General features: G+C 39.8%; 1 protein-coding gene across 2 annotated transcripts; it reads right to left on the bottom strand.

The window, feature by feature from the left end:
* Nucleotides 1-169: 169 nt before the first annotated feature.
* Nucleotides 170-12,465, bottom strand: LOC133657371 (eukaryotic translation initiation factor 3 subunit L). Of its 2 annotated transcripts, XM_062058630.1 has the most exons (15): nucleotides 12,308-12,465; nucleotides 11,729-11,759; nucleotides 11,427-11,637; nucleotides 11,239-11,318; nucleotides 8,983-9,044; nucleotides 8,821-8,890; nucleotides 8,671-8,744; nucleotides 8,290-8,461; nucleotides 7,998-8,152; nucleotides 7,738-7,908; nucleotides 3,394-3,527; nucleotides 2,662-2,835; nucleotides 725-914; nucleotides 463-543; nucleotides 170-334 (listed from the first exon to the last, which is right to left on the bottom strand). In XM_062058630.1, exons 1-15 carry the CDS (start codon nucleotides 12,329-12,331, stop codon nucleotides 263-265), a joined length of 1,701 nt encoding a protein of 566 aa, XP_061914614.1. In that variant the 5' UTR covers nucleotides 12,332-12,465; the 3' UTR covers nucleotides 170-262. The 2 variants fall into 2 exon arrangements, with proteins under 2 accessions (XP_061914614.1, XP_061914615.1); XM_062058631.1 differs by lacking the exons at nucleotides 11,239-11,318; nucleotides 11,729-11,759; nucleotides 12,308-12,465 and having other exon boundaries at nucleotides 11,427-11,505.

Below are 12,465 nucleotides of genomic sequence, written 5' to 3' on the forward strand. Positions count from 1 at the left end.
TGGACAGGATGAGTGAATGAATGCAGACAAAGTTTGTTCATGATTTTTTTTTTTTTTTAAATACTTCCATAAGGCAACTGGATCAAAAAATGTTCCAGAACGTCATGGCAGGGACATAGCCTTGGAACTATTGCCATCTAGTGGTTGAAGAAAATAAACAAAACAAAGCTGTAACCACACCAAATCCATTGTTTATTGTTTCCAAATCATATAGAAAAGTCATCAATATCAATTCTGAGAAACCTGAAAGCAAAGGTCAGATTCATCGGCTGGTGGCGCTTCCAGAGGTTGTGGTGGTGTTGCTGGCTGGCATCTTCTTGAGTGTCCGATTCAGCTGAGAAGAGACAAAAGCAAACACCGAGTCACCGTCAGGACAGAACCATGTAAATGAGACCACCGTCACTGACCTCTGAACTTATTGTCAAATGAAACCATTTTATGCCTCTAAAGATCACTACTCACCTCCTCAAATTTGTGAATCTGTCTGATGAAAAAGTCTCCGTAGCGACGAGCCACTTTAGTGTCCGCTATGTGGATCATGTCCTGAGGAGATGTAAGGGGAGCAAACTTAAAAACTGACTCGCTAACTTTCAAGAAGATCAAATATCAAGTATAGTGCTTTAAGCAAGTCATCTACTAATACTTGAAACATGTTTTGGAGGATGAAGGACAGAAAAGAGAAAACATTTAGCCTAATGAAGTTTGACATTGGCAAAAAGTCTACCTTGTCGATGTAAAAGTCAACCTCCGAAGCTGACTGGAACTCTCCGTCCAGAGCGGAGATACCACTGGTCCATACCAAGTTCTTCATCTTGTGCTTGAAGACCAGCAGCTGTATCCTAAAGTCCTGTTCATCCATGTCTAAGAATCCTGCCAGCTTGGCCACGGGCATTGTGGTGTACAGCTTCAGGAAACTGGAGTCAAACAAGATGGCGGTGTAAGATTAATCGACTTGAAATGTTTCATTCATCCGCTATGTTGCTGGGACATAAGGCCCAAAAGTCATGATCTGCTACTTTTTATCTAAATGGTGATATACAACATGTCTGGGCCACATTCACACACAGGGAGCATGCGCACATGCACAAAAGCAGTCCAAGTCATAGTCATGACAGAATAAACAATCTTTCATAGCTAATGTTAACTATTACCTAATAACACAAAGTTAATAACACGCACTACGGACGGGAGTAGTAACGTCATTATGTGCTAAAAGCCGTAAGAGGCAAGTTGACACTCTCAAGGCATCAGCATAAAGCAGGGGTCCCCAAACTTTTTACCTCAGGGTCCACATTAGGTTAAAAGGACTCCTGGCGTAAATGTTGCAAACAGCCCCATTTTAAAAAGAGCTCTAGGATGAATATTTAAAACACTTCCCTGTGGTCCACATAACCTGGGATGGTGGTTCTTTGGTCAGAATTTTGTATAGATGTGTTACAGACTATCTTTAAGATGTTTTCTAACCATCTCTTCAGAATGCGTGGTTTAGTGGGCAGTCTTATTTCGACAGCGTCTTCTCCCCGTTGTACTTTTTATTTTGCGCTTCCATATCGAGTCTATTTGCAGTTATACATTCGAACTATACGCTAGTTGCTATTAAAAATGGCAACACCAGAGGATGCATGTGCATGTACAAGCTATTCTGCCCAACAATAAGAAGATAGCGAAAAAGAAAGAGCTTATTGACCACAGCGTCGTACAACAATGGCGGACTAGCGCAAAGCACTTTAGGTAAATTTCTACCATATATGGGGATATCTGCTGATGTCACAGATGGTAAAAACGTCACAAATGGGGAAAATTCCAAACAGTGCGTTTGCAAGAAGTATGAAGGAAGGCAAGGTTGTTCTATAACTCCGCCATGCTTCCATTTCAAATTTTCGGGACTTACGCAGATCCCAAACACAAAAACCAGTACTAATAAGTAAGAAAAGTTGGTTTTGCATAATAGGTCCCCTTTAAGTCAAAACTAAATGTAATACTGAGGAAACTGTTTATGTTGATGCCTCTAGGAGTGGTTGACTGATGTCGACATAAGCGGTTGAAAACATAATCGAAACCGAACTAACCATTGCTAAGCATTTACTTGAGACTTTGGCCAGACACGTATTAAGAATAAGTGTAGTTAAAGACTTTTGAACTTATGGCAGTTTGTTGATGCTAACAATCCCAAAATAATTAAATCAAATGTGTGCATTTTGTGATTTGTTGTTTTAGATTCCAGGTTATAACGGCCATGCTTTTATTTTTTAACAGGAAGTAAAAGTGTGCAACCAAGAGTGTTTACTGCTGTAACATACAGTTAATAAAACACGCAGATTATGAAGCTGAAATCTTGGATATCTGTGGTAGTTTAAGTCATAAAACATAAAAACAAGTAACTGAACGTCACTTTTCTCGTTACACACAAAATTGTTTTTTAAAGCCTCAGCTGGCAGCAAGCAGGAAACTATTTGAGTTTAGAGACATGTAGGTTGGGCAAACTAAAACAACTGCACAGCTTTCCGGAAGAACTGAACAGACCATTTTAAATGCAATAACCACATATTACAGTATAAAGTGGTATTGTCTCACCTTATATCTGGTGTATATTGTGTATACAGTTATATGGTAAAATGTCAATATACCGCTCAGTCCACAAAGAAAGTGATGAGATTTCACCTGCGAATGGTGGAGAGTTGAGCCTGCTGCTGGACCTCTTCTGAAAAGACCTTAAGCTGCTGCTGGAAAGGTTCCTTGTGGTTCTTGGCGTCTACGTTGTCGTAGTCGGGCACCACTGGAGACAAAAACTTGGGGCGGGCGAAGCTGAACAACTCCTCAAACACCTGCAGGTCTCTTTGGTGGGAAGAGAGTCACTATGTTATTTTCACTGAACAAGAGCATAGAATATACATATACATACAGATTGGACGCTTGGGTAAATGAGCAATTATACAAACTCTTCCCATCATACTGGGACAGGAAAGTGTACATTGAACATTAATAGGAACGATCACATTTGTCCAATACAGATTTTGTCCGGATGGTACAAATTGCCTAGGACGAGTGCACCTTAAATATTCAAAACAGGAAATGTTTTCATTTGCATTACTCTCTTTCTCTTGAGTCATACCAAAGACTATACAAATGGGACCTATTACCTCCCTGCTTGGCACTCAGCATCAAGGGTTGGAATTGGGGTTAAATCAACAAAAATGATTCCCGGGCGGGGCCACCGCTGCTGCCCACTGCTCCCCTCACCTCCCAGGGGGTGAACAAGGGGATGAGTCAAATGCAGAGGACAAATTTCACCACACCTAGTGTGTGTGTGTGACAATCATTGGTACTTTAACTTAACTATTCTACGACACACAACGGTGCACACAATAAAAAGGAAATGTCTAATAGTCTCACCCTTTCTGCATGCGCAGCATCTTGTCTCCATACTTGTCCCTCAGCTGCGTGTGGATGCTCTCATCAATGCGCATCGGGTACATGGTGAGTGCAATGGCCAGCAGACCGTGCATCTGCTCGTTCTGTTTGTTGATCTATTACACATGAACATAAAAGTGGCATCTATCATTTTCTTTGTTCCTACTGAAAGTGGGTTTTCGAGGGCAGATATATCAAGTAAATGTGTTTTTCTGTTTTTTAAAGTGTATTAAATTCTTGTTTTGATGCTCCACCATTTAGTTATGCTAACATTATTTCAATGTTTAACACTTACATTATTTTAAAGGACTTGAAAAGTTTTTGATGTCTAACAAAGGTGTAAATGAAAGTCAGCAAGCAGCCAGAGAAACATACATCATCTGCTTAGAACTTTATAGCATGACAAACTGTACTTTACATTTTAATAATGTATTTACTAATGTAAAATGACCATAGGTAAAGTTTTTTTTTTTTTTAATTCAACGTTTGCTACTCCCTAAATCGTAATTATTAACCTTGGCAAACACGCAGGTATTTGAGAAAAAAAGATACTTTCTATCAGCACGCAAGCCTGAAAATAACATTTTGAAAATCCATCCATCCATCCATCCATCTTCTTCCGCTTATCCGAGGTCGGGTCGCGGTGGCAGCAGCCTAAGCAGGGAAGCCCAGACTTCCCTCTCCCCAGCCACATCGTCCAGCTCTTCCTGGGGGATCCCGAGGCGTTCCCAGGCCAGCCGGAAGACAGTCTTCCCAACGTGTCCTGGGTCTTCCCCATGGCTTCCTACCGGTCGGACGTGCCCTTAACACCTTCCTAGGGAGGCGTTCGGGTGGCATCCTGACCAGATGCCCGAACCACCTCATCTGGCTCCTCTCGATGTGGAGGAGCAGCGGCTTTACTTTGAGCTCCCCCCGAATGGCAGAGCTTCTCACCCTATCTCTAAGGGAGAGCCCCGGAGGAAACTCATTTCGGCCGCTTGTACCCGTGATCTTGTCCTTTCGGTCACAACCCAAAGCTCATGACCATAGGTGAGGATGGGAACGTAGATCGACCGGTAAATTGAGAGCTTTGCCTTCCGGCTCAGCTCCTTCTTCACCACAACGGATCGATACAGCGTCCGCATTACTGAAGACGCCGCAGCGATCCGTCTGTCGATCTCACGATCCACTCTTCCCTCACTCGTGAACAAAACTCTGAGGTACTTGAACTCCTCCACTTGGGGCAGATTTTGAAAATCAAGACTACATTTCCTACAATTGGGTGAATTTCTACACTATATTTTACCTTCAGATATTCTCATCTACGAACCTCTTTTGGCTGTCTTTTTGACACTTACATGTCCTATGTATTTACCACAACATTTTTATGTTTTTAGTAGATCATTTACTAACATTATTATCATTGAAAATGTGATGTAGAATTCTATAACATGTAAACATAGAACTTAGAAAACATTTTCCATTTAGCAACTCTATCCTAAAGTCACGCCCCCCTGGTAATTGACTTCCGGTGTTGTGACCTCTGTTTACAATCCATCACGTCAAAAATGTACCTTCTCATTAGCTACTAATAAATGCTCTAGAACTACAACTGGTTCGGACTGACAGTGTTCAGGTTGTAATCACCCAAATATGATTAGCAGCAAAGTAGAAAGCAGTCAACACTAAGGCTTGGAGAGAAAATGCAGATGACAACAGGTAAGTTAGCTATATGATGCTAACTAGCGAGTTTGTTTTGGTGCCCTTAATTGTCTCCCTGTCTTGCAATTCAGTGCGGCATTTAGGCAAGGGGAACAGCGAATACCTGAGGCGAGCATTCAAAATGTTTTGATATTGTAGTGTGTTTACATACGGTAATTCACCCACGGAACTTTAGTTATTGTACCGGTCCGACTGGTTTTCACGGGACACATTTCCTGTGTTGTTGCGCTGAGAAGCCACGGATGTATGGATACTAGGATTGTAACGATACACAAAAATTTCGGTTCGGTACGTACCTCGGTTTAGAGGTCACGGTTCGGTTCATTTTCGGTACAGTAAGAAAACAACAAAATACAAATGTTTTGCTTAATTATTTACCAAATTTGTAAACAATGGCAAAACATACATATACACACAGGGTCCATTGCCAGGGTTAATGCGGTCAACATACATAAAATAAAAACTAAATAAGCTAAGGCTCAGAATGGTTTCTTAACAAAACCTTTCTACATATAAAGTGCTTTTTTTGATTGATTGATTGATTGAGACTTTTATTAGTAGATTGCACAGTACAGTACATATTCCGTACAATTGACCACTAAATGGTAACACCCGAATAAGTTTTTCAACTTGTTTAACTCGGGGTTCACGTTAATCAATGTTAAACTGCCTCAAATTGTTGCTCAGATTAAATAAAATGACAAAACTTTTCTTCTACATATAAAAATTGCAACATTAAACAGTTTCAAGTCAACTCAGCCACAGATTAACTTTTCTTTCCCCACCCCCAGCCTGGCTAACTTGGCAGTAAGAGGATATATGGGCTTATTGTTCTTCCACCATAGAAGTGGGTCAAAATCTAGTTTCTTATGCAATATGGTCTTAAATCTGCTGCTATAAAAACATTTGTTATTGCTTTAGCCCTGCCTGACTTGCCGAGGAGAGGCTGCTTGAATGCGGTGGTGACGCTTCAAATGGGTTAGCATGTTTGACGTGTTGTCAGAAGCAGCTGCTGAACAATGTTGGCAAACATCTGTCCTCCATTTTTGTATCGCGCAGCCAAAGTGTTCCCAAACGGGAGATCTCAACGAGGCATGAGGGTATTCCAGCTCTGGCTTTTACATGTTGTCGTAGCCCGGTCGCTGCTAGCATGCCGTGTGTTGTGCCTCGGTGTGCATTATTTACACAACGTGCGGTACGCTACTTAATACGTCTGTGTGGAAACTCGTTCGATACACCTCCGAACCGAAACGGTTCAATACAAATACACGTACCGTTACACCCCTAATGGATACTGTTCGATTGCTGATAAGAAAAAGTCTGAATGTAATTAAAACAATTAGCTTCATCTTTTGACACTCCTTCTTCCAAGCCCATCCTTACACGCTGCAATATTTCCTTTAAGTGATATTTTGGCACGAAAATTAATGTTTAAAAAATTACATTTCACTTGCCTGAACACCATAGCCAATTGTAAGCAGTTTTGGGAAGATCCTTTTGAGCTCGATTGTGCCTCAATGCACAAATTCAGGGTCTAAAAAAGGCATGCTTAGAGGATTTTTGTGTGGAAGGACTTGAGAGCTTTGACTTGTGCCGCTTACATTTTCTTCAAAAATTCCTCTAGACACGACTCAATCTTCTGGAAAGTCTTTCAAGATGATTGGAAGCTACCTTTGCTGCAAAAGGGGCACTAACTTTATTTTCTTCCATTTTGAGATGCACGTGCTGCGTTCATGTGGCCAAATATCTTGGTATAAATGAAGTATGTTGCAAAATACGTATATGACAGGATTGTGTTCTGATCATCATATCAGTTATGTCTTTAAATGCCTCCATTTATATTTTATTTAGAATATTTTGAGTAATTGAGATCGAAATGAAATATGGCCGACATATGGCCTTGATTTTTTTTTTAAACTACAAATGAAGACTAGCCTTCTGGCTAATTCTGGCTTTTTTAACCATGTGTAGTCATGTGTTTTATGCATTGTCCCCTTCGAAATAAACTACCATATTTTTCGGAGTATAAGTCGCACTGGCCGAAAATGCATAATAAAGAAGGAAAAAAACATATATAAGTCGCACTGGAGTATAAGTCGAATTTTTGGGGGAAATTTATTTGATAAAACCCAACACCAAGAATAGACATTCGAAAGGCAATTTAAAATAAATAAAGAATAGTGAACAACAGGCTGAATAAGTGTACGTTATATGACGCATAAATAACCAACTGAGAACTTGCCTGGTATGTTAACGTAACATATTATGGTAAGAGTCATTCAAATAACTATAACATATAGAACATGCTATACGTTTACCAAACAATCTGTCACTCCTAATCGCTAAATCCGATGAAATCTTATACGTATAGTCTCTTACGTGAATGAGCTAAATAATATTATTTGATATTTTACGGTAATGTGGTAATAATTTCACACATAAGTCGCTCCTGAGTATAAGTCGCACCCCCAGCCAAACTATGAAAAAAACTGCGACTTATAGTCCAAAAAATACGGTAATCTTACAATCTTATGGTTTAAAGAATGGTATTTTATGTCTGTTAAAAACACATTCAGCACTTGTCCTACTAGGCCAGCATTTATGTAAAACCTGTTTGGCACCCACCATCTCATATTTATACGTTGACCTCTGGAACATATTTCTTGTCCTCTGGATGTAGAGTAGGATGTTGGCGAACACTCGAATGGCATCCTGGTAGCGCCTCATCATCAGATAGGCGAAGCCCACATAGTAATAGGTGGTGATCTGACACTCAGGAACACGAGAGTACATACTCTGCATAAAAACAAAACAACAGAGAACCATTTGAGAGACTGCAAAGAAAAAAAAAAGACAAGTTTACTATAACAAGTTACTGGTTGTACCTTCTTGTTGAGCTCAATGTTCTCCAACACTTTGATGGCTTGGTAGTAGTCCCCAAGCAGAGAGTGAAGCCTCAGTAGCCCCACAAGGCTGAAATAACCCAACATCTTATAGAGCAAGTGGCGTCCATATTCCCCCGCCACACTCTCTGGGTCCCCTGCAATACATCAACATGTCAGTTTGACCCGACATCCTTGAGCAAGATACTTAACCCCCAATCACTCTCAATATTTTAGCATTAGTGTATAAACACAGAGTTTACATCACAACAAATTGTACATTAAATGGTCATACCTCCGCTAGTGTAGACTTCCAGCTGGCGGTTAATGTTACTTTTATCCACCAAGGAGTGGAGAACATTGAGAACGCTGTGAACATTCCAGATCTTTGGGTTGTTTCGCAGGAACTCGATCTCGTCTTCCGGCTTCTTGGCCGTCTTAGAGCGGTACTGACTGAACGACTGGAACTGAAGGGGAGGAGGAAGAGAGGTGCAAATTATATGGTGTAATCCCCCAAAACAGTTCATGAACTAACAGAGTAATGTCTTGACACAGCTTAACCCATACATACAAAAAATACCTGTGTGAAATTATTAACAGGACTTAACAGGAAATCGTGGTATTAATTGGGAAAATTCTGCTGCTTATTAATCTATTTGTAAATCTTAGATCATACTTGATAGATGAATTCATCAATAATGTCCCAAAGCCACTGGTTAGGTAGTTCCAAGGGGGCTGGGCCATCAGCATCTGTTCACAACAAAAAACATATGAATGTCCATCTTGTAAAACTTAAAGAAGGAAAATAAATATACATAAAACTTACTCAGAATATAGTTAAAGAGGTTGCAGTAATTGTAATATGACTCAAACCTCTGGTTTAAACTGGGTCCACCCTGCATAGTGTTAGAAAAAACACACTGGTCAAAAACAAAGACATCACTATTCAAGATCCAGTGAAAGACATTAGAACATAGTGGTTACTTACACTGACTTTCGCGTAGATGTGCCTGTAGTAAAGTTCCTTATAGAGAATGAGGAAGACAGCATCTGTAGAAAGCAAATTGTGATAAGCTGATGATATTGATGTCGTGCTACACCGGAGGCAGCATGGAAATATGCCACTTGACTAGAAAACATGATTAGCATTTGGTTTGTTAGTGAACAGATATGCTTTTCAGATAAGGTCTTTGTTCAACATACATTTTAATGAAAAACATGATCCAAAATGATACAGCACTATATTAGAGATATATCTATGTAGACAAATCAGATAATACAGTGGTCCCCAACCACCGGGCCGCGGACCGGTAGGCCCGGTACCGGTCCGTGGATCGATTGGTACCGTGCCGCACAAGAATTTAAAAAATAAATACATTTAAAAAATGTTTTAAAATGTATTAAATCAACATAAAAAACACAAGATACACTTACAATTAGTGCACCAACCCAAAAAACCTCCCTCCCCCATTTACACTCATTCACACTCATTCGCACAAAGGGTTGTTTCTTTCTGTTATTAATATTTCTGGTTCCTACATTATATATCAATGTAGATCTATACAATCTGCAGGGATACAGTCCGTAAGCACACATGATTGTATTTTTTTATGACAACCCCCCCCCCCCCCCCCCCCCCGGTCCGTGGGACAAATTTTCAAGCGTTGACCGGTCCGTAGTTACAAAAAGGTTGGGGACCATTGAGATAATATATTTTGTTCATATTTCATTGTATAGTCATCATCAGGCAACTACATCTCACTCACCACGTTTCCATGCACTAAACTAGTCTGATTTCTCAAATAGTCAGTTTTTTATATTTTCACACCTACATGTGAAGTCCAAGTGGCCATGCACACTCTCTAATGCAACTATTGGTCATACGCCGAAAATGCATAATAAAGAAGGAAAAAAACATATATAAATCGCACTGGAATATAAATCGCATTTTTGGGGGAAATGTATTAGATAAAATACAACACCAAGAATAGACATTTGACAGGCAATTTAAAATAAATAAAGAATAGTGAACAACAGGCTGAATAAGTGTACGTTATATGACGCATAAATAACCAACTGAGAACGTGCCTGGTATGTTAACATAACATATTATGGTAAGAGTCATTCAAATAACTATAACATATAGAACATGCTATACATTTACCAAACAATCTGTCACTCTTGATCGCTAAATCCCATGAAATCTTCTTCCTCTGTGTTGCTTCTAAACAACTCTGCCAACTCCAAAGGTAGACAATGCGCCGCTTCCTCTTCTATCGGTACGTCGCTTACGTCAGAGTCATCGTCAGTTGCAGTTCCAATTATTCCAGCCGTTCTTAATCCGGACAGGATGGTTTCGGTTGTCACTGAAGCCCATGCTTTGTCGATCCATTCAATGACATCCAGAAAAGTTGCATGGCGCAACACGAACAACTTGGCGGCTGTCCATCCCCTGCTTCTCCCATGCCTTGTCATCTGCCGGGCGCGTCTGTCTATGGCCTGCTGCTGACCCTTCTGAGTGGCACGATGACCAAACCTATTTTTACTATAACAATCTACAAGGTTAATACAGTTTGCTTCTCTTTCTTCCCCTCCATTTATCTGCTTTCTTTTGTATTTCAAGTTATCATTACATATATGTATTGTTGCATTTAAAACAATTGTATTGTTGATAATAGAGGTAATTGTTATTATTAATTATCAATAGTGCTATTTATATTGGCATTTGTATTGCTCCAATTGTAGTGTAATAATGTTCATTGTCATTTCTGTGTTATTAATATTTACTTCACCAACTGCTTCTTTACTATCCCATTCGTATGACATTAGTACATATCGTATTTGCTGATGCTGTTCTGTTGTGGTTGTTATTGTTGTCGTCTCTCTGTCTTATCCCTGAAATTTCCCCCGTCTTCATTTTTTCTCTTTCTATCCCCTCCTGCTCCGGTCCGGTTGCGCCAAATAATAATAATTTAAATCCATTTATGAAGTTAAATACAAATAAGGCCACAAGAGAAGTATCCCACACTTCTCTTTTGTAAAGTAAATCTGTACAGCCGATATGGGCATCTACATCAACAATATGTTTTGCCTAAGTAGCTGGACCAAAAAAACAGAAAACAAAAGAGCCTAACTATTTGAGAAATCAAACTTATTTGGTGCATGGACAGGTACTGAATGTAAAGTTACTTGGTGATTAATTGTTTCAACATTTTTTCACAGAAATTTAAACCAGTTCACCCACCGTCGCCAACCAGTGATGAAATTGTATCGGCTTCTGGCCACGGAGATGTCTTGAAGAAACGTTCCGTCAACTTGTTCCAACTAAAAACAAGAACAACATGTTAGCCATGAAGTAAATATTCACTTCAATGACAAATTTGCAGCAAAACAAACAGGAGGAGTCGGCCAAGAAGAAATGTTGAAAATGACCTGTTTTCATAGACATCTTGGATCTCATAGATCTTCTGTTCAATACTCTCACTGGACACACGGTTGGACTGCAGCTCATAGACCTTCTGGTCGATCAAGTCGGAGACGGTTTTGTGGAAGTACTGAAGAAAATTCTTGATCACCTCTGGGATAACATGGTAGGTCTGCTGATCATAGTGCCTTTCATAAGCTAGGTCTGCCTTAGGGTCACCTGTAAGGAGATAAATAACAAATTATAATGTGGACTTTAACTTCAAAATAAACTTTGGATCACAACGTCTTTGTTGTTCGTGTTCACTAACCTGTGTGGCGGTCACCGTCGTAGGGACCGTGCTGTAAAACAAGATGCATGATCAGTAGCTGCGGTCATTGATTATATTTAGTGACGAATTGATTGATTGGAACTTTTATGAGTAGATTGCAAAGGAAGGAAATACATTATATGAAACAGTACAGTTTATACAGTACAGTACATATTCCGTACAATTCACCAATAAATGGTAACACCCGAATAAGTTTTTCAACTTGTTTAAGTCGGGGTCAACGTTAATCAATTCATGGTACGACCCCCCGCGACCCTGAAAGGGACAAGCGGTAGGAAATGGATGGATGGATGGTAAGAACACAGTTACGAACAAAAACCCTACACATAACGGCAAATGGAGAAATAAAAATGAAATCGAATTGTGTTAAACATGCACAGGTAATGTATAAGACCCAAGTTGTCCTGTTATTTTGGGTCAATTTCTTATATGAGTAAATAAGTGTGTAACATAGCCGGGCTAGCTAACCGGCTCTTGCTAGTAGCTTGCCGATCACCTTTGTTCCTAAATATGATAACGACAACATGTTTAAAATAAAATAATAATATGTGTACTAACGTCTCCTTCGTTGTGGTACGACATGATGGTCGAAGTTATTCCAAAAGAGTTTAGATTTTGGAGGTAAAATTAGAAAATGCGTTCGACTAGCTGTTCCAGCTAAACCACGCAACTATCACTGGTTGGTGACAGGAAGCGGAAAGGAAATGATGACGTGC

Source organism: Entelurus aequoreus, linkage group LG09, assembly GCF_033978785.1.
Source record: "Entelurus aequoreus isolate RoL-2023_Sb linkage group LG09, RoL_Eaeq_v1.1, whole genome shotgun sequence".
NCBI lineage: Eukaryota > Metazoa > Chordata > Actinopteri > Syngnathiformes > Syngnathidae > Entelurus > Entelurus aequoreus.

Coding starts and splice junctions, on each gene's coding strand:
- LOC133657371 (XM_062058630.1), bottom strand. CDS start 12,331: ATGTCGTACCACAACGAAGGAGAC. Junction 8,153..8,289: donor GGAAGTCTACACTAGCGGAG/GTATGACCATTT, acceptor GATGTATTGCAG/GGGACCCAGAGAGTGTGGCG. Junction 3,528..7,737: donor CAACGTATAAATATGAGATG/GTGGGTGCCAAA, acceptor CATGTGTAATAG/ATCAACAAACAGAACGAGCA.